This window comes from Giraffa tippelskirchi, chromosome 10 (genome assembly GCF_054371585.1).
Source record: "Giraffa tippelskirchi isolate mGirTip1 chromosome 10, T2T-mGirTip1v1.2.pri, whole genome shotgun sequence".
Classification (NCBI taxonomy): Eukaryota; Metazoa; Chordata; class Mammalia; order Artiodactyla; family Giraffidae; genus Giraffa; species Giraffa tippelskirchi.
Genome location: NC_137284.1, coordinates 132,109,552 through 132,134,339, shown reverse-complemented (window position 1 = coordinate 132,134,339; position 24,788 = coordinate 132,109,552). Strand labels below are relative to the sequence as shown.

General features: G+C 40.8%; 1 protein-coding gene across 1 annotated transcript; it reads right to left on the bottom strand.

Annotated features, from left to right (window-relative positions):
* Window positions 1-11,234: 11,234 nt before the first annotated feature.
* Window positions 11,235-20,702, bottom strand: LOC145522488 (hyaluronidase-4-like). Its single transcript, XM_081531173.1, is given in 4 exon segments — window positions 11,235-11,636; window positions 13,497-13,586; window positions 19,750-20,561; window positions 20,564-20,702. Coding segments are annotated over 4 exon segments (1,443 nt in total).
* Window positions 20,703-24,788: the final 4,086 nt, after the last annotated feature.

The window sequence follows — 24,788 nt, the reverse complement described above, 5'->3', positions numbered from 1 at the left end:
AATGCAAAGGCATGTGTTCACTTGTCAACATAATCATAAGGCAGTGGGTCTCCAAATGTTGTGTCTGTTTAATACTTTAGCTCCTTAATGAATGTTTATAGTTTGGACAAAGAAAATTGTTTTTATTCATTTTTATGGCTTACTTGACTTTAATGCTTAACATATAATAGTTTTTAGAAAACCAAGATATAAGTAGTACTTATTGATGGCCTAAACTGCCATCAGTCAAGTGTGAAATATTAAATTTTAAGTGTTAACATGAGAATAGCAAGAGTTTCATCAAAATGAAAGAGAGTGTGTTCACAGGGAAGCAACTTCAACCAAATCTCTAAAAATCAGACAATCAACAATAGATCATGAAATCATCTAAGGACTTTCAGTAAACAGTTAATTATGGTATTTAAATATTTTAGTAATACCCTGATATAGGAATTATCCTCACTTCCCAAATGAAGAAATAAGCATTAGAAAAAGATTAAATAACTTGCCCACCATCCTAAAGCTAGAAAACCCAGTTCTAGCTAATCCTGATGTTCAAGCTCTGCCCAATGCTAGTATATGAGCCACTATCATAGAGATGAAATATGAGACAAACACAGGACATTTTCCTGAATGGGAGCTTGAATATTTTAATTAAGCATGTAGATGATGGAGATATTTCTGTTTGTATATTCAGCCATCATATGTCTATTGGAATTAACCTCACTTGAAAAAGAAATTAAAACTCAGTCTAAATATCTTCAAAGGTATGCATTTAGTTAGACCCTAGTGCAGTTCTCTTGCCACTAAACTATTATCTGCCTGTTATTGGTTTAGGTAACTTTTACAGAATGGTTAGTTCTTTTATTAATATTTTTCACTCAGCTATTTGTGTGTGTGTGTGCATTTACTCCAAATGATTAGAAGTATTAGTGTGGCAATTATGTCTTATGTTTTAAATTAATTTACTCAGTCTTGATTCAGAAAATGGAAATGCTATATTCATATTTACTAACTTTCCTCATCCTGGGACCCAGGAAGTTAGAATATGAAGTCCTTTAAACTAAGAGACCAACACTTTACCTAAAGGAGAAGTTAGTTGAATTATTAATATTTGTGGAGGTCTTTCATCTCCTGGTTAATGTTGTGACCTTCTAACTTTGCCAATAGTGATTAATTAAAGTTATATATTGAAGCCTTGTTGTATAACTTTCTCAGACAAAAATGCCATGGAGAATGGGCAAGTCTGGGCCATCAGTACCAAGCCTACACACCTTTGGGGTATAAAGCACCATGAGGGAACGGGAAAAGTATACTAGCTCAAGTCTGGCCTCAGCCCCAAACCTGAGAGGAGCTGAAGAGTCATTAATATTTTAACTTTTCTTCTTTTTTATTCCCTCCCTCTCTCCCTTCCTTCTCTCTAAGACACTCTACACATATTAACACCTTTAATACTAATAACAACTTTATGAAGTTGGTTGTCACTCAACAGATGTCACTCAAGTACTTTTTACCTCAGGCTGAGCAAATTTCGGTTGAATCCCTTGGATTCAGATATCAGAACCATTCTTAGTCCATCGGCAAAGTCCTGGAGAGCCATAGTGCAGAAGGTCAGGTGAAGAAAAGAAACCAGTTGCGTGAGGCCCTGTGGGTTCTTCAGCTCAAGAGATTCATTTCATCAAAAGACTGGCTGGGGTGATGTCTGAGATGTTTCTGGCTATCTTCAAAGACATAGAATAAAATTTTTATCCTTTTTAAAATTTTGGCCGCACCACTCAGCTTGTGGGATCTCAGTTCCCTGACCAGAGATTGAACCTGGGGCCATGGCAGTGAAAGCACCAAATCCTACTCACTGGAGCACCAAGGAACGCTCCCTGAGAATAAATTTGTTTAATCTGCGGAAGACAACTCTAGAATGTGCCTGAAGAGGTGTGACTGGAACCAAAGTACCAAAGCAGCGGTTTGGCTGAACCTAGGCTGTGCCCGGAGCCCTCTGTCTCAGTAGCGTTGGTCTGCACTCAAGTGTAACCCTGGCAGCGGCTGGACCATGACAGAGGGTCCTACAAGGAAGGACAGAGACTGCTCCACACCTCAGCCCTGCCCCTTCCATATTCTTACTAGTGGTAAAATTGGGGAGTCTCCTTTATTTCAGTGTAAAATCACTGGCACCTCAAAAGCTTCCCCTTCACCCAGAAAATGGATTCTACTCTCAGCCCTGCTGGTCTCTCTAGGCTCTTGCTCTAATCTGCTGCTTCTCTCTGCTTGAACTGTCCCAATGCGTTCAGTTTCCCTCTGTGCCCTGGCTTTCACGTCCCTGTTCAGAGCATTATGACGGACGCTGTAGTCTTCTGTCTACTTTGGTTTGGAATCTGGTTTCTCTTGAGGCTCCCCACCCTTCCTCCAAGATCTGTCATCTACTTGTTCGCAATCAATTAAAATCTACTGCATGATTCTGATCTCAACTTGTCCATAGCCTCAGTTAAAGTTTACTCCTTTCTTGCTCCAGTTCCTTAGCCAATTTACTTGTTTATATTTTCATGAAGGAATAGTTTAATAGTCTCTCTCTGTGTGTTCATTGACTGCCTAACTGTGAATTTCAGACACTGCAGGGGGCTGTAGAGGAAGTGTTCTGGAGTCACTGGGGCATCTCAAACCACACTACAAGTGCCAACTACTTAACGATTCAACTATTTAAAGTGAGGCATTCATCACATGCCAAGCACAGACATGGAGGATATCACATAGACCAGGATCTATTCTTCTGGAGTTTGCATTCTAATAGGAAGAAACAAACAATAAGAAAAACAGTAAACAAGTATCTTCAGACTGATAAATGCTGACTTAATCCGTTTGAGCTGCTGTAACAAAATACCACAGACTGGGTAGCTCATGAACAGCACAAGTTTATTTCTCAGAGTTCTGCAGGTTGGGAGGCCTCAGATCAAGGTTCCAGCATGATCAGATGAGGGTCCTCTTCCAGGTTGCAGTCCTCACTTGGAGGAAGGAGTCTTGTAAACTCTTCAGGCCTTCTTTGTAAAGGCACCCATCCTTCATGATCTAAACACCTCCAAAAGGCCCACATTCTAATATCATCACAACAGGCATTAGGAGATCAGCATATGAAGATTGATGGGCACAAACATTCAGAATGCAGCAAATGCTATTACAGAATTCAAAGAGAAAAATGAGAAAGGGCAGTCAGAGTTGAAAAGACATTTCTTATCTATTTTACAGTGTATAATATATAAAGCTGACTCCTAAAGAGATTGTACCAGTTAATACTTCCTCCAAAAATTAGTGCTTATTCACCATACCCAAACTAACACTGTATTATTATGCTTTGCAGAGCCTTTGCCAACCTGAGTAATGTAAAAATGGTATCTCATTTAATAATAATTTATTTTATTTTGAGGAATTGGGCTGTGCATCTTTTCTTTGCTGCAATTTTTGTTCATCTCCTTTTCCCATGTGAGGTTTGAGTTGTTTTGAATTGATTTGCTTAAGAGCTCTTATCTCCTGCAATGCAGGAGATCCTGGTTCAATTCCTGCGTCAGGAAGATCCCCTGAAGAAGGAATAGGCTACCCACTCCAGTATTCCTGGGCTTCCCTTGTGGCTCAGCTGGTAAAGAATCAGCCCACAATGTGGGAAACCTGAGTTCAATCCCAGGGTTGGGAGGATCCCCTAAAGAAGGGAAAAGCTGCTCCCTCACTCCTGGAGAATTCCATGGACTATACAGTCCATGGGGTCACAAAGAGTCGTATGTGACTTTCACTTTCAAGAGCTCTTATATATCGGGGAGATGAGTGTTTTGTCACATGTCCCAGATGTGTTTTTCCGATTTGTTTTGACTTGTCTATGGTCTTGTTGCCATGCAAAAGGCGAGCTTCTTTTTTCATGTTTTTTTTTCTAAATATTTGGAGAATAAATGAGACTCCGTTGGTATCCCCCGCAGCAGACCCGAGGCTGAGGGTTCATATGCAAGTGTTTTGTGAAGGAAGGATTTTCAGGAAAAAAACCTCTTAGAGAATGAATGCCCCAGAAGAAAGGGCATGAAGCTAAGAAAGGGTGCAGCTTCATGTACAGTCCTGCAGGAGGCAGCATTAGCCTGACCATATCAGGGATACAGGTAAGGGCTGCAGGAAGCAAACCACACTGAGAGGGAGGGAGGAGGGAAGCACAGTGAATCTGGGGGAGGGGATACACAGCAGACAATAGAAGGGACCTTGGGGGAATCTGCCAAGTGTCTGTTAGCATTGGGTGGGTCAAGAGTCAACGAAACGATAGAATTAGAGAAGTTCAAGCCCAGCGTTTAATGTCAATGTGGCTATATCTTAGTATTTACTTGTGATTAATTGTTAAATGAGATGACAGAAGGAATCCACCCAGTCAGGACAATTTAGTCCATCCCACGTTAGCCACTAATGATTAATCATGTCTAATGCATTTTCTCCTCTTCTTCACCTCTTTCTGGATTTCCTCAGTCAGGCCTGATGGTGACAAAGTTATGGGGAAAGTCAGTTGTCAATAAGTTGAAGGCCAAATAAGTCACTGTAGATGTTGATCTTGAGAGTTTACGAAAAGAGGTACTGGATTGAAAAGAAGATGCTTGCTATCAGTTAAGGTACATGGAATTTGGTCCTGCACTATCACTCATAAAGGACATCCTTGCTATATTTTTGGAGTAATTAGAAAATAGTCCCTGATCCTGATTTTAATTAGCATCACAGATTATTTTCTTTTTTGAAGGATGTATAGGGTCCATTAAGTAAATGTCTTCATTTCCTTGTGGAGAAAAATTTGATCTTGTAAGGTATTAAGTAGAGAGCATTGAAAGACTTATAACTCTTTTAGTGACAAACAGCTGTATAGCAGAAATCATTACCCAATTAGGACTGGTGCCCTCTCTCAAATGTCACTCCCACATATGCCCGTGTGTGTTTATGCAGATAAGTGATTCCCTAAGGAGGCTAGGGATTGGGTACACATAGACAGTGACTACTAATGGGTTTGGAATTTTTTGTTGGGGGTGATATTAGGATCAGTTCAGTCACTCAGTCATGTCTGACTGTGACTCCATGGACTGCAGCACACCAGGCTTCCCTGTCCATCACCAACTCCCAGAGCTTGCTCAACTCATGTCCATCTGTCAGTGATGCCATCCAACCATCTCATCCTCTGTCGTCCCCTTCTCCTCCTGCCTTCAATCTTTCCCAGCATCAGGGTCTTTTCCAGTGAGTCAGTTCTTCATATCAGGTGGCCAAAGTATTGAAGCTTCAGCTTCCACATCAGTCCAATGTTCAAAAATATGATGGGGTGATGAAAGCATAACTCTGTGAATAAACTAAAAGCATTAAATCGTACACTTTAAATTGATGTAATATGTGAGTTATATCTCCATTAAAATGTTATAACTTTAAAAATTCTTTCTGAAGGAAAGTAACACAAATTTTGACACATAGAATTCCCACACACTAAGATTAACAAAATACAAACTCATAATCAAAGTTTGGGCTTCCTGGATGACTCAGCAATAAGGTACCCGTCTGCAATGCAGAAAATGCAGGAGTTGCCATGGGTTTGATCCCTAGGTCGGGAAGATCCCCTGGAAGAGGGCATGGCAACCTACTCCAGTATTCTTGTCTTGGAGAATCCCATGGACAGAAGAGCCTGGCAGGCTACAGTCCATACCGTCACATAGAGTCAGACACAACTGAAGCAACTGAACACACAAAGGTAGCCGAACACACAAATAAATAAACTACCATGACTGAGGTCAGCAAGAATTTAAGATGTGATAGCTACAAAGTCATTCAGCATCTTGAGAAGCAGTGAGTCTGACAGCTCTTGTCCCTCTCTTCTTTGTAGAGCAGAGCCTTGAACTATCTGCCTCCAGAGGGAAAAATAAACTAATATTTTTAAAAAAGGGAATAAGAGCAGATTTCTTAAGTCCAGAGGGAAATATGGATTGCTAGAAGATAGGCAAATTAAAATCGACAAATGCTCCTAGGTGAAAAAGTGTGGCCCCCTATTACAGGAGGTGTACAAACAGTGCAATCATTAGAAGATTAGAAATACAACATTTACTATATACATATTTTGTCTTGACAAAAGATTGTAAGTTATTTGGGGGTTACAATAAATTTGATTGCAGAAAACCCCTTTCTTTCAGTATCTGAATAGAACAAAATGTAATAAGTGGAGGAGGTCTTCCCTGGTGGTCCAGTGGTTAAGAATTCGCCTTCCAATGCAGGGGACATGAGTTCGATCTCTGGTTGGGGAACTAAGATCCCACGTGCTCTCAGGGCGACTAGGCAGCTACTGAGCCCACGCACTCTGGAGACCACGCCAACACAAGGAGAGAGAAGTTCCAGTGCAATGAAAGATCCAACATTCTGCAGTGAAGAGCCAACGTGTCACAGCTAAGACCTGACACAGCCGAATAAATAAATTAGTATATTTTAAAATGCCGTAACTGGTCTCAATAATGACCTAACACTTCCACTTTCCGGACACAGAACAGAGCACCCTGTTCTCAGTTTGCACAATAAGAGTGGTACTTGAAATGAAAAATTGATGGTTCTTGGGCTCGCAGAGAGGAACAAAGTGTCAAGATCATAAACGAACATTCAGTAACATTAAACATTTTCCAAGTTCTTAAGATTAGTAATAGAGACAAAGGAAGAAGTAACTTTATATATTTAGTCCTCTGATAGAAACAAAAGCGATAATATTAATACGAGCATTCACTTTGGCAATATATTTTCCCAGTATTAGATTTTATTCTATAATTTGAAATTATAATAACAATAGAGCTGCTGCTCAACATTTAGAACAAGCAAATAGCTTAAAAATTGATAGCTCTATACATCACTTTATATTTGATGTACATGGCTTGGTAATGGTTTCCCCTGGTTCCGTTTCTTAATGAGATTATTATGTCCTTGAACTTAGTTGGCCAGTCACTTATGGCTTTTATATTTGTGTACTTTAGAATTCTATCCCAGTAGATGCTTAAGAAACTTAGATTAGTTTGGCTATCTCTGGGAAGTCTTTCTAAAATGTAATTGGAAATGTGTGAGATTGAGTCTCCCTCAATATGATCAGAGAGAAGTCAAAATAAAGCCTAAACAAAGCACTTGTATTTTAGACTTCTTTTGACATTAGCAAATAGAGAGCTTCCAAATTCCTTTCTAAGCTGAATGCTATCCCACTGTACTATTGAGAGTGCTTGTTAATACATTTGGTAGGGGATTTCTATGTGGGAGGTATTATGCTAAGTATTTTATCTACTTGATATGATCAAAACTGTATCAAAGGGGAAAAGATACCATTATGATCTTCCTTCTGTCAAGGAGAACACTGAAGATCAGAGAGCCTGAACACCTTGCTGTTTCCATAAAGGGAAGTTAGGACAGTCCCAAGAAGCTGTGGCCATCATTAAGCAGCTTTTAGAGGTGGAAAATCCCATGGACGGAGGAGCCTGGTAGGCTGCAGTCCATGGGGTCGCTAGGAGTCGGACACGACTGAGCGACTTCACTTTCACGTTTCACTTTCATGCATTGGAGAAGGAAATGGCAACCCACTCCAGTGTTCTTGCCTGGAGAATCCCAGGGACCGGAGAGCCTGGTGGGCTGCCGTCTATGGGGTCACACAGAGTCGGACACGACTGAAGCAACTTAACAGCAGAGTGGATTTCCTGTCTAGCAGCATTGAGCCAAATTAAACAGAATTTCTGCAGCTGGGAGATCTGGAGACTGACAGCATAACCAGTAGTCACAGCCCAAATTAATAAACACGTATTAAGTTCATGGTCAAAAGCTGAATGGATATATTTGGATTCTGTTGCAACAAGAGTTATGGTGAAGAGAAAATGTAGCAACTCAGAGTCCAGATTGCTCTCTTTTGCAAACTGGTTCTTTGACTTTGCCGAGTGATTTATTCTCTTCAGGCCTCAGCTCTTCACAGGGGAGTTGAACTATGTGATTTCAGAGTCTCATGCACCAGGATAAGAAGAGAACAAATAACGCTGGAGAATTATTTGCAGTAACTCACTATCAATATGCATAATTTTTTAAAAAACCTGTAACACATTCATAACTTCCACTGATTCAGGTTTGTGAAATACTCCTTTATTCCTTCACTCAGGTACTTATTGGGCACCTACTGTGTGCCAGGTACTGTACCAAGTAGTGTTCTGGCAGTGAACAAAATGAAATCCTCATTTTCCTAGTTTACATTCTAGTAAGAGAAGACAGAAAATAATATAACCTGTACTATGTCAGATGGTAATCAATGCTAAAGACCAGAAAATGAACAAGGGAAACTGATGGTAAAGGCAAGTATCCCACCACAGTGCACTCTAGCCTCTTTCCTGAACATACCAGGCCCACTCCCAAATGTGCACTTCTGATACATTTGCCTGAAATACCCTCCCCCAAATATCCCCACAGCCAACTCCCTATCATTCAAACAGCATCTGCTCAAAGCCACCCAACATATGAAAATCCACCCTCCCCAACTCTGTTCTATCTTTCCCATAAATCTTAACATCTGATGCAAACTGCTTATTTGTGTGTTCCAAGTCTGTCTTCCCAGAAAGACTACGAGCTCTATGAAGGCAAGGCCTTTTGTTTTATTCAGGATATATTTCAAAGCCCAGAACAGTGTCTGATGAGAAGTAATGTTTCATATATTGATTAATGTACAAATTAATTAATAGGTGAATGAATGAATGAATTCGAAAGATGATACAGAAATTGTCTTCTCTGCTGAGGGGCTGATGTTGTTGTACAGTTGCTCAGTCCTGTCTGACTCTTTGCGACCCCATGGACTACAGCATGCCAGGCCTCCCTGTCCTTCACCAACTCCCGGAACTTGCTTAAACTCATGTCCAACTAGTCGGTGTTGCCATCCAACCATCTCATCCTGTGTCGTCCCCTTCTCCTCCTGCCTTCAATCTTTCCCAGCATCAGGGTCTTTTCTAATGAGTCAGTTCTTCTCATCAGGTGACCAAAGTATTGGAGCTTCAGCTTCAGTCTTTCCAATGAATATTCAGGATTGATTTCTTTTAGGATTGACTGGTTTGATCTTGCAGTCCAAGGGACTCTCAGGAGTCTTCTCCAAAACCACAGTTCAAAAACATGAATTCTTCAGTGCTCACTTTTCTTTATGGTCCAACTCTCACATTCATACATTACTACTGGAAAAACCGCAGCTTTGAGTAGCTGGACCTTTGTCGGCAAAATAATGTCTCTGCTTTTTAATATGCTGTCTGGGTTTGTCATAACTTTTCTTCCAAGGAGCAAGCGTCTTGTCATGTCATGGCTGCAGTAACTATCTGCAGTGATTCTGGAGCCCAAGAAAATAAAGTCTGTCACTGTTTCCATTGTTTCCCCATCTATTTGCCATGAAGTGATGAAGGGGATAAATAGTAAAATTTTGATATTTAAAAATCAAAATTTAAGGAAAATTGCTATATCCAGATGTGACCTTAAAATAATTTAAGTAGTATTTATGAAGACTATGATTAGCATGAAAACTGTAATGTATGGATAAATGAAAATCACAAGTTGCAAAGATTCGCATGTATTTTTATTTACAACCATGTTTAAAAAAGTGTTTTTAGAAGAAAGGTTAGAAGGAAAAATACCAAAAGTTGCCAGTATATATTATAGTGATTATTGGTGATTTCCATTATTTCTTCTAGTTACAAATTTTATATAAGGTTTCATATCTTTGATATAAAATTTTAAAAATGAAAAATTTAAAAAGTTAATCTACATGATGCTACCTGTCTTTAGCGGTATTATAAAAAAATTTTTATTTGATTGTATTTTGCCTTTAGAAAGTAGACCTTCACAGTGTCACAATGTCAGTAACCCCTGACAAGCAAGCACTCAGAGTTGAAAAGGGCACACCCGTATCGTCTTTCATAGAAAGACAACAAAGGCAGAGGCGGAGGGTGAATCAACTCTCATGCCTTCCATAATAGCATCATACCTCCTTGAGTTTACCTTCCAACTAGATCATCTCCAAAAGAAGGAAATCCTATCAATTGAAACAGGCCTTTCAAGGGGACACATGCATAAGTGATTATATGTAGAACATAACATCTGAAAGACAAAGTCGCCCAAGACTCTGTTTTTTCCGAAGTGTTTCCATTACTTTGGTGGTCAAGAAAGATAACTGAAGATCAGCAACATGTATTAATAGCTGAAGTATGCATGGGATGTGTTACCCCATTTATTCCTCAGAACAATTCACTGAGTTAGGAATTATATTAACAAATTTCAGATGAATAAGGAGTATGAGAAACCTGCCCAGAGTTACAAGGCCAGAAGGATAGTGAAACAGTGATTCAAATCAAATTTAAACTGATTCTAAAACCACTACTCTAAACTCATATATGGGGACCAAAATATTGAGTATTTCTTAGTAGGATCCCTTCACAATTGCACTTCTGGGTCCCTTAAATGTTGTTGACTAAAATATTTTTTATGAATGATTGTGGATACTAGCATGGCTCCAGATTCTACATCTAGAGCAATGTCAGCCTAGGCAAGCATGAATACTATCCTGAAGTCTTTCACTGTATCTACATGACCAGCGTCTGTGAGGGAGGGACTCATGGTGGGTGAGAGAGGCGCCATGTTGGAATCGATGTCTTCACAGGGAGTTGACTACAGCTCCCCTTGCCTCAGGTCCTGTGCCCTTGTGAGAAGTTACATCAGCCACTGGTTCTGCACTCATCGAGCCCAGGCAAGGAGAAGAAGCCGGAAGAAGTCTGAACATAGGCTTGAACGGGAATTCTGCATTTGATCCTCTTCAATGGACCAGATGACCAGGTCACATCCTAAGGTGACACCATTTGTTAAATCAGATAATTGCTTAGTAATATATACTTAAGGAAATTGCTAGCTGGAAAACCAGTCTTTGAACTCCATAACTTAATATTTATGTGTATACTTTTATGTATCTATATTCATGTGAAGACTAAAATATATTAGTTCTAGGTTAAATACAGCTTAAACATTCCAGTAAGGAAGAAGAGTGCATTAATTTTACTCCTGGATCTGGCTTCTTAGCCAGATTGGAGCCAAAGAATGCAGTGCTTCCTGTTTATATCAAGTGACACACATGTCTACTTATAGTGCCTCTCAATGGATTTCATGTGAGAAAAAAACTGTCACAAGTTTCATCTCTTCCCTAAGTGATGACTCTAGAGGCCACATAATTCCCTTTAAGTTCAATTATCTCACCACTGACTGCTCTGATAACCTGTGGAAACCAGCAGACACAGTGTGAGTAGTGAGCCTGAAAAAGAGGAAAGCCCAGAGCAGCCATCAGCCATCTTCATTTCTCTGCAGTCAGCCCCTTGGTATCCCTGATAACAATGACAGGAGAATCTCTCTGCCAGCACTGCCAGGTCTGTATCAGATGCTCTGCCTTTCACAGTAAATTCTCCATCCTCGGAGGCCTCTATGTGGTAACTCGCAGGGTTCAGGTGAAGGTAATCAGGCATTTTCCACACCTTCCTTATGCATCTCCCATTATTCCTGCAGACATGAAGGCTGCACACCTCAGCGGCTCTGGTCACATTGACTATGTAGCTCCCTAAATCAGAGCTCACAAACTGCTTCACCTTTGTACAGTTGCCCTAGAAATGTAGAAACAAATGAGATTTAGTGTTTTTTCTGGTACTGGTAGGGTTGGTGCATCTAGACCCACGAGGCAGCTCTTTGAACTTGATTGAAACTTAATGGCTTGGTTCCTGCGCATGAAGTCTTAGCTCAGGAGCGGTAACACAGGGGACCCAGACCTAAAAATGAGAGATGGTGGTGACAGGAGATAGAGATTAGGTTACCTTAGGCTAACTGAGCTTGGAAATGGGCCCCAATGTCAGCATACATGACCATGCCTTCTTACAGTTTATATCCTTGTTTCTTCTTCCTTCTAGATCCCAAGTTAATCAGTGTGAAAAAAAGAGGAAGAAGCCCAACTTTAGAAATCATGCTGGAGTTCTGTCTTCTGGCCACCTTTCAGGTATGTCTACCTTTCAGGGTTGTGTTAGAAACTGAATCCTCCTGTTCTACCAAATTATTGTTGACTGTCAACTGGAGCCTTCTGGATATTCATTTTAGTTATTCTCAAATATCTACCTCCCTAGGATCTAGCCACCTCCACACAGTTCAAACACAGGGATGTCTAGAAGGCTGACCAGGTCATTTGTGCATTCTTCCTACCATGTGTTCTAAACGGAGGCCACCTGGTTGTGTACCCAGCTTCCTGATGACCATCTTTTCAGGAACCACATGGACTGGAGGGGAAGTATCACAGCTGGAGAGTCAGGTACTGATCCTCTCAGTGTCTACCTAATTCCCATATGTGGGCAGAGGAGACTTTAACTTTATATTGTCACAAATAGTTTCGTGAGCAACATCTCAGTAGCAACAAGTTGAGCATGTGAAATTAAAAATATATTAAATCACCATGAACTTGCAAAAATTCAATTTAACAAAATTATTGAGAAAATGAGTAGTATAATTCAAAGCAAAATGTATTACACTATAGAGATATGAACAGACAGCATCTGGAAATACAGAAGAGATTGCAATTAATGTGGTTTGGAGAAAACTAGAAAGACAGAATAGATCATATTTGAGCTGGAAGAAATTTGAGAAAATGTAAATCTTACTTTAAATACTATTAATTTTTAGCTAATTTCTCCAAGGAAGAAAAATAAGTTCAGTGTAGATATTAAAAATTACTATCTGATTCCACTTTTCAAAATATGCTATCACACATTTTATATAATGGCTAAATGTAAGGGCTCCAGAGTCGTACCATTTGTGGTTAGTGGCAGCTTCACCATTAGCGAGCCTAAGTAGCTCTTCACTCGTTAGATTTCCTTGCATTTCCTCATCTATAAGTGAGGATACTAGTCCCTACCTCAAAAGGGTTTTATGATCAGTGAGCCAATCCAAAACAAACAAAGCACTTAGTACAACCCTGCTGCTGCTACTGCTGCTAAGTCGCTTCAGTCGTGTCCAACTCTGTGCGACCCCATAGACGGCAGCCCATCAGGCTCCGCCGTCCCTGGGATTCTCCAGGCAAGGATACTGGAATGGATTGCCATTTCCTTCTCCAGTGCATGAAAGGGAAAAGTGAAAGTGAAGTCGCTCAGTCGTGTCCAACTCTTAGCGACCCCATGGACTTTAGCCTACCAGGCTCCTCCGTCCATGGGATTTTCCAGGCAAGAATACTGGAGTGGGGTGCCATTGCCTTCTCCAAGTACAACCCTAGCATATAGTAAATATTCAACAATGGTCAGTATTATGATTAATATCTTAGCAAAAGTTCACCTTTATTGCACTCCGTCTATGTATCAGGTGCTAAATTGGACTTTAATCATAAAACAGGTTTCCTATGGGAGACCTGAGAGATCTGATTAAAGTTTCACTGGAGAACAGAGCAGAATTTAAATAATAGTAACTACACCCCTCAGGTACCATCTTACCTCAGATGAAGTCAAATTCATGTCTCCCCAAATAACAATGCCCGCAGCTCCCAAGGCAGCACTTTCTCCAATAGTACTGATTAGATCTTGCTAGATTGAAGACAGTAGAGTTCATGATTCATTTGAATATAAAACAACATGCCAGGAATTAGGATTAGAGGCTACATTCAATAAAATAGGATGACCCTATTCTCTGGCTTTTTAGAGTAATGCAAATGTTATAAATAAAGAAACCAGGGCTCAGAAATTATACTCTATAATCATACAGAAAACATATTAAATATATGTTTTTAAAACATAGTTTGCCAAACAGGATATTATTTTTAAGACAGCCTGTAAATAGCCATTAAAAGTTGTTAAACAAATTACATGAACAGAGGAACCTGGCAAGCTACAGTACATGGGGTCTCAAAGACTTGGATACGACTGAGCAACTAGTACTTTCCATCAAAGTTGACTAGGGGCATACATACACAAATCAACTCTATGACCTGGAAACAGAATCCCTAAAGTTTTCCTTCTCTAAATGTGAGGACTGCCTTGCATTCATCTCAGCCAAGTTCCCTTTTCAGTTTGCAACTCTCCTGAAAACTTTGCTTCTGCAGTGGCTCAGGGTCGGAGGAGTGGGGTGTGATTTTCTGTTGGAGGGGTTTTGTGTCATTTGGATTCCCTGTCTAGGCAAAGGAACACAGTGTTAGAGATCCATAGGATCTGATTCTATCTGGCCCCTATATTTGGTCCCTGAAATTATTTGTAGTTAATTATTTGTACCTGATTAATGGGTTTATTTATGATTCATCCAGTCAGGATAAGGCCACTGGGATTTTTCTCAATATGGTTAAGATAGATGAAAACAAAATTTCAGCAGAGAGAGTTTTGGTTTTGTAATCCTAAAGGATTACTGTTTTAGGGTTTAAAGATTAAGATGAATCTAGGTAATTTCAGAGGGAAATTAAAACGTGAATGTGTACAGTTGGTTTCCTAAATTAAGTTTCTGCAGTTGATTTTCTAAATAAGTTTGCTATATTGTATTATATTCTCTCATTCTTTTGAATGCTATTTACTCCAAGGATTAATTTCCATCAGTTATGTGCTAGAAATATAATTGGCAATCTGGTAGAAATTAAAAGCAGAACTTTAAATGGTGTTTTACCTTGGGCATTTTATATTAATATCAATACTTGAGAGAGATGTCTCCTTACGCGCACTTTTATAGTCCACTAAATGAAAGATTTTACAATCTCAGTTTTCAAAAATAATTTTTTTTCTGGGCAATTTTCTGGTAATTTTGGTTTAATTTGTTTTCAGGTTCACATCTCTTTCCATTTCCCAGGACCATGATGTCTGCTGAACAGATCAGAGATGACATGACAGGAAGGGGAAGAATTTTGTGAGGTTCAAATGAGATAGTGTAAGTGAAATGGTTTTGAGAATTATCCATGATATGAGAAATACTGGAAAGAGGAGGAGTCAGCCATGCAGAGCCCAGAATGAGGACTCTGCTGGGTCCAGGTCCACCACCTCTTTTAACAAAGACCTAGAGGAGCAGAGCTTCCCCCTCTACCCACACTGAAGCTTTGCTGAATATAGAGACGTCATAGCCGCACAACGTGACCAGAGGGGCCAAACCCCCTGAATATAGAGACGTCATAGCTGCACGACGTGGCCAGAAGGCCAAATCCCCTGACACTCCCCCATGATTTCCTGTTGTGTGTATGTTACCCCTTAGCTCCCTCACAGTTCTTAGATATTCTGTTCTATTTTCCTTTTTATTTTTTTCTCACTCTTTGCTCTCTCTGCCTTTTCAGTTTTGGAGGCTTCTACTGAGATATCTCCAAGGCCAGAGAGTCTTTCCTCAGCTGTGTCTAGTCTAACAATAAAGTCATCAAAGATATCCTTCCTTTCTGTTACAGTGTTTTTGATTGCTAGCATTTGTTTTTGCTTCTTTCTTGGAGCTTCCATCTCTCTGCTTACGTTGTCTGTCTGTTTCTGCATTCGTTCTGCTTCATCCATTAGAGCCCTTAGCATATTAATCATAATTGTTTTAAATTCCTGGTCTGATAATTCCAACATCCCCGCTGTATCTGAGTCAAGCTCTGGTATTTGCTCTGTCTCTGCAAGTTGTGTTTTTGCCTTTTAGTATGTCTTGTAATTGTTTCCCTGATAGCTAGATATGATTTAATTTTTCTCAGTAAGTAGATAGCTCATACTAGGTAAAAATGAAAGTGTTAATCACTCAGTTGTGTCTGATTCTTTGTGACACCATGGACTGTAGCCTGCCAGGCTCCTCTGTCCATGGAGGTTCTCCAAGCAGGAATACTGGAGTGGGTTAACATTTCCTTCTCCAGGGGATCTTCCCAACCCAGGGATCAAACCCAGGTCTCCTGATTGCAGGTGGATTCTTTACCCTCTGAACCAAAAGGAGCAGCTATAAATAGACCTTTGGTAATATGCCAGTAAGGTGTGGGGGTGATGGAAGACTTCACTGTCCTATGATTAGATCTCAGTCTTAGTGAGGCTTTGCCTCTGGACTGTGAAGCTCACAACTGCCTCTCAATTTTTGCCCCTACTCCCTGTTAGGCGGGACAGGCTGGCTAGATGGGGCTAGAGATGGGTATGTTCCTTCTTCCAAGTGGAAATCTAGAACCAGATGGAGTTGAGTGTTTCCTTTTCTGCAGATCAGTTATGTTCTGGTAAAACCTCAGCAATTTGGCTGTGGTTAAACAGCTTCTCCTAGGGGTGGACCTTGTGCAGAAGAACAGAATGCTCTGGAATACTCAGAATGGTTCCTCTTGTCCCTCACCTATTAGATGCGTGAGGGAGGGTTTCTCCAATATTCACTGGAAGGACCTAGTGAGCTCCTACAGGGGAAAGTGTGCTCCCCTAGACCCCGTGCCCGGTGCCCCTGGAGCTTTTAATCTCTCAGTCTTGTTGTTGCTGAGCCAACAGCAACAGTTGTTGCAGTTTCCTAATTACAGTTCAGGTTTCCCTACTCTGTCAGTGGTCCCCACAGAGGTTTCTGCTCAAGGGTTTCTGATCTGGTAAGCTGGGTCTCCCTGTATTCACCTGTCTGTCTCTCCAGATTTGAAGGCAGCAATTTTCCCTGTGTGTCCACACTTGTCTTATTATTCTAAGAAGAGCTGATTGTTTTTCAGTTTGTTTAGCCTTTTATTTACTGGGGCTGAGTGGCAACTTGCAAGCTTCTTACCTGCTGAACTGGAAACAAGAAATGGTCCATGAATTCCTTTAGTTTAAGGCTTTGTCATCAGAGGGAGGGGGGAGGCACAGAATTTACAATTCTTATTTATATGTGGTTGATCCATATGCAGTAACTAGGGAAACTACAGATGATCATGGTGAAAGCTACCCATTCTGAGGCTGATATCAGGAAGAAATGTTGGTTTCTTTCCAATGTGTCATTGAGAGTCATTATCAAAGAGAGTTTATTGGGAATGATTCAAAATGGCAAGTCTTCTAGCATGTTGACTGGAGGTAAGGAGTCAGTAGATATTTAGGCCAAATACTCTTAGTGACCAAATTAGCTCACTGTCATCTCGTGGAGAGCAGGGTGCTGAGGACCAGAAAAGCAAGGACACTACTCAGTGCTGGAAGTCACAAGTAAGATGCCTCTAGGAGTCAACTGGGACCACCTGAGAGCTGGGCCAGAGTGATGTCACACAAAAGGAGAAGTAAATGAACAGCATATGACAAAATAGCACCACATCTTTCAGCTCCCAGCATGTTGTAGGGCTGCCTTGCCCTACCCGCGATTTTCTGCTCAAATCAAGGTTTTGGAAATAGAAAGCAGGGGCACACAGAGGATTCATTCTTTACACTTGGGTTTCAGTCCCTGAAGTTTTACCGCAGTGCACGTAAGTAAGGAGCCCACTGTGGGGAGCTGGAGCATCACTAATGAGCTCCCTTTGTGTGTTACCAGAGGGAATATTAATTACAGGGAGAAACACCTTTAAATCAATAACCAAGAAAATCCCTTTTGTTAATTTTTTTAAAGCACAGCATCAGGTGATATCAGCATTGCATTTATATATGTGGTTTAGGCAATCTATTGTGTGAAATGAGGTTTTACAGCCCCCATATAATGGCTACTGACTGAAATTTCATTCTTACATATTCCTCTTTCAAGTTCAAGGCTCTGATACTCATTAGAAAGTGAGCAGCTATACCAGATATATTTTTCTAATGCTTTAAATTTCCATTTTTATCTTCTCACTTTTCATAATGTTTCTCCTAGGTAGGTAAGGCAGGTAATATCGTGCCATTTTGTAGATTAAGACAGTGAGGCACCGAGGTCTAGAGAGAGAATAGATTTTCTACTTATTGATAAATTGTTTTTATAATCCTAATTATATTTTTGTACACATGCACACACACATTCTAACATGCAGATATCTTCAGCAAGTCTGAAATGGAAGTCATTACTAGCATTTACAATTTGATATAGGTGAATATCAGATGTTTAAAATTTTATGGGCAGATTTTTATGGAAGATGGAATAAAATGGTGGTTTGATGGTTTCAAACATGAGGAAATACCTTACCATCCAGAAAGTTTACAAAGTGATACCATGGAACTCACGAAGAATATTGTTTCAGGGTGAGACTCTAACTATTGTTCCTTATTCCCTTAGAACAGTACATCTCTGAGGCTGTAGTTATTCAAGAAGGAACTTACCATCAGCTTGCAGAATGCACAGAGTGTACCAATTGTTTAAACTAATCTTTTAAAACGAACACTTTGTCCTTCAAAGTTTATTATTTCTTCCAAAAGTTAACGTGTTAACACTAAAGTAAGGAACTTGCTTGAGGCAAACACTGAAAAGCAAAAGAAGTTTCATAGAAGAAGGTGTTGTTTAACTCTCAATTCTAGAACTTTTCCTATCATTCTCGATCAGTTGTTGCTGATTATCCTAGGTAGTATGACGATCAGTTTACAAGAAAGAATTTTTTTCCTTACTCATCTCATCAACAGTGTCAGAGGCATAGTGGTTACCAAATCCTGATGATTCGTGTCATTTTGCTTTCTGAGGAGTAAGCTCTACTCTCTGTCTGCTCCATAGATACCTACTGGTCATGGTAGAGCCCTCACTAGGGTGTTTTCTGAACCTCTTCCTTTGGGTGCTTAATACCAGGACATCTTTACAGTTTAATACATGCTGGTGAGTTGAAACTCATGATGGTGGAGAAAAAAAGAAGAATGATGCACCCCTAGTGTACAGCAATATCTGAAGACACCTCTACTCTGCAAACGTGAAGGTGAACCAGGCTCCAGCCTCCTCCTCATAAAAAGTTTATGCTTGGAGAAGTTTATTCTTTTTCCTGGAGAATCCCATGGACAGAGAATCCTGGCAGGCTACAGTCCACAGGGTCACAAAGAGTCGGACAGGACTGAAGTGACTTAAGTTTAGCTAGCTTCATCTATCTTAAAAGTGACACAGTTTGTGTGAGGTCTTTGGCTACATATATGACTTGAGTAGAATAAATAGAACAAAACTTCTATTTGTAAGTTTTAACCTAGTTACAAAACCATCTACTCATAATGAATTTATTATTGAACTCAGAAATTCTTACCACTCTTACCAACTTTCCCCGAGTTGTGGTCATAGACTCAAGAATAAACCAGATGGTTAAATCTATACGGTTACCTACTTTTAGCAGATTCGTAATTCCCTTATACCCTTAAAAATTATTTTTAATTTTATTTGTGGAGAAAAACATAACATTTACAATCTTAGTTATTTCTAAGTATATTCATATTATTGTGCCTCCCTTATGCCTTGTATAAAAAACCTGCTGTTGTGCATTAAAAAGAAAATACTTTTCTTCTCCTAAGATTTTTAGTGGTGATACCAGCAGCAGAAATGCCTACAATTCTGCTTCCATACATATGAGCAAACTATTCCATTTTACAATGTCCTCTCTGATTTTCCAACCTGTACACTCCCAACCATTTCAATAACCTTTGCAAGAGAGCAATCAAAGTTGGGGAACAGAAGTAGTTACTGACATTGTACTTTAACCCCCTTCCCTACATACTTTGTTCCTTGAAAGACTGATAATAAATAAGATAATCCAGTCTGTGTAAATGGAGGATCTGAGTGGATGACTACTCAAAGGAGGAATTATGCTCCTAATAGACTACTATTTGAGAATCCTTCAAAGAGCATAATTAACAAAGCAAGGTCTCTTTCAGAAATAAGAAGAAATCTCCTTATCTTTGGCAAGAGGCGTCTTACCTTAGAAAGAAAAAGTAAAGGTTGGTCTCTGTAGCCTAGCCTTGTGTAGACAAACACAGGCAGGGCATAATCACGGGATGTCATGGTAGAGATCCTCATGGATTCATACACCCGAAGTTGCGAGAAACGCAAAACGTTTTCACTGTCTCTGGATGATCTCCTGACACCAATAGAAGGATATAAAGCAGCACTGCTGTTCCAGAGCCAAGAGAGCTCATTGTTCCTCACAACTTCTTCTTCCGGGCATGACCCAGTATAGTTTGGGCCATAAACATTATAATTGTGGCAATCAGGATACAAATAGTACCCCCAAAGGCCTTTGGGTCTGCTCTTCATCCCCAATTCAATGGTTTCCTTCATGAAAGCTTTTGCACTTTCTTCAAAGGTTGTTTTGGCTAAATATTCAATATCAGCAGCTGATACATTCTCTTGCATCTCAGAAATAAGCTTTCTTGACTTCTGTCTGTAGATGTCTTTTGTGTTCCAGTTCCTGGCCCACTGGGGTCACCAGTATTCCCAGTCTATAACAGCAAGTCCACTGAAATCTTCAGAAGGGATGTAATAACTGATATCTTGGTCAGCTTTTTCCAGATGTACCTGCAAACTTATGTTCTGGGGGAGACCCCCGTTAATGGGAACTCCCTGGGGTGTATACCATGGATAGTATCCCAACCTGTTGACATAAAATATAGTGACGTTTTGCCCCCTGGCCCTGGCCAGTGGACTTCCAATCACCTGAAACATTTTCAAATTCAGCCTTATATTATATTTTATCAAACACTGATCTGTTGGAGCATTCCAGGCAGCGATAAAGGCTTTCTTTGATAAACTGGAAGTCGGGCAGGTTTCAGGGAAGAGATAGACTTCAGAATGAAAAGTATGAGTAGCCATGATGTGAGATGTATTGGTTGAACAACATAAAACCTTAGCTGTCCTTCAGATAATGGTTTCATGATGAGATAAGAATCTTATCTTCCACTTTAATATCACTCTGGAAGACCTGTGGAGAGATGTAATTTTCTGTTAGTGATAATTTTGAGGAAAAAGACTTAAACACATTAGCTGGTTATTATACTTTTTATATATTTATATCCAAGTGCATTTTATTTAAAGGTCTTAAAGATCCCTACAAATAAATTGAGACACAAAAGTGATTGCAGTGACCCAGTTTCTATTCATGGGCAAGCAATGCAATTCAACAAACATTCATGGAGCATCAGATGCTGTGTCCAGAATACAAAATGACTAAGATGTGGTCCTTGCCTTCAAAAGAATCTTATGATCAAATAAAGATGTAAACTAGTATTCACTACCATTTTGAAAACTCTATCAAATCTCAGGTTCTCCTCTTAGGTCTTGAATAAATATTTATTTAATCTTATAAAGCTTTCATTATTTCATTCAATAAGCCAAATGTATGGGTGCTTTGCTGGCCTTCCTTGCAGCTAGGGTGCTGATATGCGACTGTGGCCAGGTCACTTATATTTATCCTACTTTAGACTTTGAATTGAGATCTTGGGAATATCAAAGGGGCTAAAAGTTGGTGCCAGTGATAACAGAAATTCCTGTGTCCAGGAGTGGACACTCGGGGCATCCAGAATCTGATATCCACGGTGTGAGCGTTAGGTGGCAGTACTGTGCTCATGGAACAGTGCCTTTCTGCTCAGGTCAGAGAGGTTTTGTTTTGGTTGCTTCCAAGCAGAAACTCAGACAGAAATGCTTTCCAAGGAAACTGTGGCTTGTATTTCTCACAGCAAAACTTATCACCATGGGCTGCATGTTGTATGTAATTATCATTTTTAACCACCAGGTGTCACCAGCCAAACCTTATAAGATTTCTCAGACGTAGCACACTGAAGTAAACAAAAATTGTAAGTAAGACTTTATTCAAAGATATTTAAGAAGTCTTAAATTAATGAATGAGCTTCCCTGGTGGTTCAGACAGTAAAGATTCAGCCTGCAATGCAAGAGACCTGAGTTTGATCCCTGGGTTGGGAAGATCCCCTGGAGGAGGGCGTGGCTACCCACTCCAGTACTCTTGCCTGGAGAATCCCCATGGACAGAGGAGCTTGGCAGGATACAGTCCATGGGGTCGCAAAGAATCGGACACAACTGAGCAACTAGGCACAGCCCAGCACAAGTTAATGAACATGCGCAAAATATCAGTTTTTAAGACCTATAGAGGTAGGTATTTTCCTGACCCATTCATTGAATAAATATCTGTATTCCTCTTCACTGCAAAGATGAGTAAGATTACTTAGTAACATGAAATATACTGAAGGTATAAATTATGGTTGGAAGAGAACAATATTTTCAAGGGGGTGTAATTTTATGAGCACAATAAGAATTTTAGTCTTCAAAACTGTCCCTTATCTTCAAATTTTTTTATTATGTTTTGCCTCAAGATAACAAAAAAATGAATGCACATAAGGTGGTACATTAATAAGAAAAAAACTTTTCCTCTCAGTTTATGTTAGAGAGGTTTACATATGTATACAAAAAAAAAATCTATTCTCCCAGAATGCTTTCGGCTTTTGCATTTATTCAAAACATCACTTTCCACTGATTATTGTTCCCCCTTTGGTCAGCTACCTCATCCCTGTCACACTACAGTCTTCATTCATTTTCTACAAAGATACCAAATGGTTCTTGTCTCCTATCCTTGGTTCATTGTTCATGAACGTTGTTCATCTTTTTTTTCCAGTTAATGGGAGGTGCACATTCCATGGCAGTCGGCTGGCAGCCCTCTTGATAACATGTGCAGGTGGAAGCATGTAAATACAGGCAAAATAAAAAGGAAAATCCACTGCCTGTGTCTTCTGCTTGCTGTTTGTCTTGTGTTTCTGCTTCCCACACAGGCAGGTCATGACACTGGTGTCCTCTCAGTCACTCTCCTGATAACCATGGCTTGCTGGGAGGAGACTCCCTCACTGGGCACCTCCAGACGCTTTTTCCTATTCCCTCCCCCACTGTGCAATCATTATCTGTGTGCTTCTCCCACCCTCCTTCCTTCACAGGGTAGCCTCTCCAGGCACGCCCTTTGCTTCAGAATCCCCCTAGACCACTTCCCCTCACCCCACTCAGGCCGTCAGAATCCTAACTGCCCAGTTCTACCTGTATCTTGACTAGTCGTCAGAGCACAGCAATCTGTGAATTATCTACACTTAAGCATGAGTCACCAGGAGCACCTTCCTTGTTTTTTTTCCCTTCCTCCCTCTCACAATCTGCCCAGGAAGTTTTACTCCTTTAAAGAAATCTCTAAGTGGTGACATTTTAGGAAGAACTGGCAGGATATTAGAAGTGGGAATGCAAGAGTAGTTCAACCTGGATTCTTCCTCTAAATTTTATCAACCAGTTTTCTCTTCTTAGGTTTGTTCTGGAGCGTGTATGAAGCACAAACTCCTTTCCTCCAACTGGGAAACTTCAATGAAGGCATTTTGAAGGGCCCTAGATAAATGATTCCCAGCAAAGTGACATGTACGTGAAAGCCACAAGGTAAAGAGAAGTAGCTTATTCCTCAGAACCTCCTCTGGTAGAAGGAAGTCACAGTGATGAAGGCTTTTGACCTTCGCTTCACAGTTCTGACCTTCTTCACCCACTGAGAGGAGAGCGTAACACCAGCAACAAGAAGGTGGGGACTGTTTTCTAGCAAGCAGGCTTCAGACCTCACCTCAGTAAGCCTACCCTGTCCTGACTGTGAAGGCTGGTGAGGTAGGCGAGGGGCCCGCTTGGGGGAGGAGGCCCGTCATCAGTTCAGTTCAGTCACTCAGTCGTGTCCGACTCTTTGCCACCCCATAGACTGCAGCACCCGAGAAGGCAATGGCACCCCACTCCAGTACTCTTGCCTGGAAAATCCCATGGATGGAGGAGCCTGGTAGGCTACAGTCCATGGGGTCGCTAAGAGTCGGACACAACTGAGCGACTTCACTTTCACTTTTCCCTTTCATGCACTGGAGAAGGAAATGGCAATCCACTCCAGTATTCTTGCCTGGAGAATCCCAGGGACGGCGGAGCCTGATGGGCTGCCGTCTATGGGGTCGCACAGAGTCGGACACGACTGAAGTGACTTAGCAGCAGCAGCAGCAGACTGCAGCACTCCAGGCTTACCTGTCCATCACCAACTCCTGGAGTTTGCTCAAACTCATGACCATCGAGTCGATGATGCCTTCCAACCATCTCATCCTCTGTTGTCCCCTTCTTCTCCTGCCTTCAGTCTTTCCTAGCATCAGGGGCTTTTCCAAGGCCCATCATGTACAAATGCAAGAGTCTGCAGAGAAGTCTCTCTGCCTTGCTTATCCCTATATCCCTTCTCATGCCTTCGTCCCCCAAAGTTTACTTGCTTATGATACATTTTTAAAAAAGCATTCCCCTACCACCGCTGATTTCAGAAGTTGTCAGCACTCACAACTAGGCCTTATTATTCTCCTACTAGACGTAAACAATCTCACAGAATGCAAACGTCACACATTTTCTCTCACACCATAATAAAATGAGACTGAGCAAGGCCGCTTTTTCATCGTGTCTCAGTTCAGTCACTCAGTCATGTCCGACTCTTTGCGATGCCATGAACTGCAGCACACCAGGCCTCCCTGTCCATCACCAACTCCCGGAGTCCACCCAAACCCACGTCCATTGAGTTGGTGATGCGATCCAACCATCTCATTGTGTTTAAGCAGAGCTAAAACCAGGAACGTGGAGCTACCCTCAGAACATCAAACAATCCTCTCTTGCTAAATGAATGACTTCTGTTCTTTATTCAACATAGAAGTGCCCCTGTGTACTGACTACATCCAATCCAGAGCAAATCCCTGTTTTCTCAGACCCTCTGCCATATCACGCAACTCAACCTAAACTCGGTCTGACACCCTCTCACTGAGACACAGCCAGCTCCCATGGGTGCCTCTTCCTTTGCTACCATGTGTCATCCCCCAACTCACGGAACGACAGGTGTCTTCTTGGTTATCTTTGGGGCCTTGGTGCCTGCGTGAAAGCAGAGTATTTGGTGTTCAGGAAATTTGTATCAAGCACCTTCTGTATAC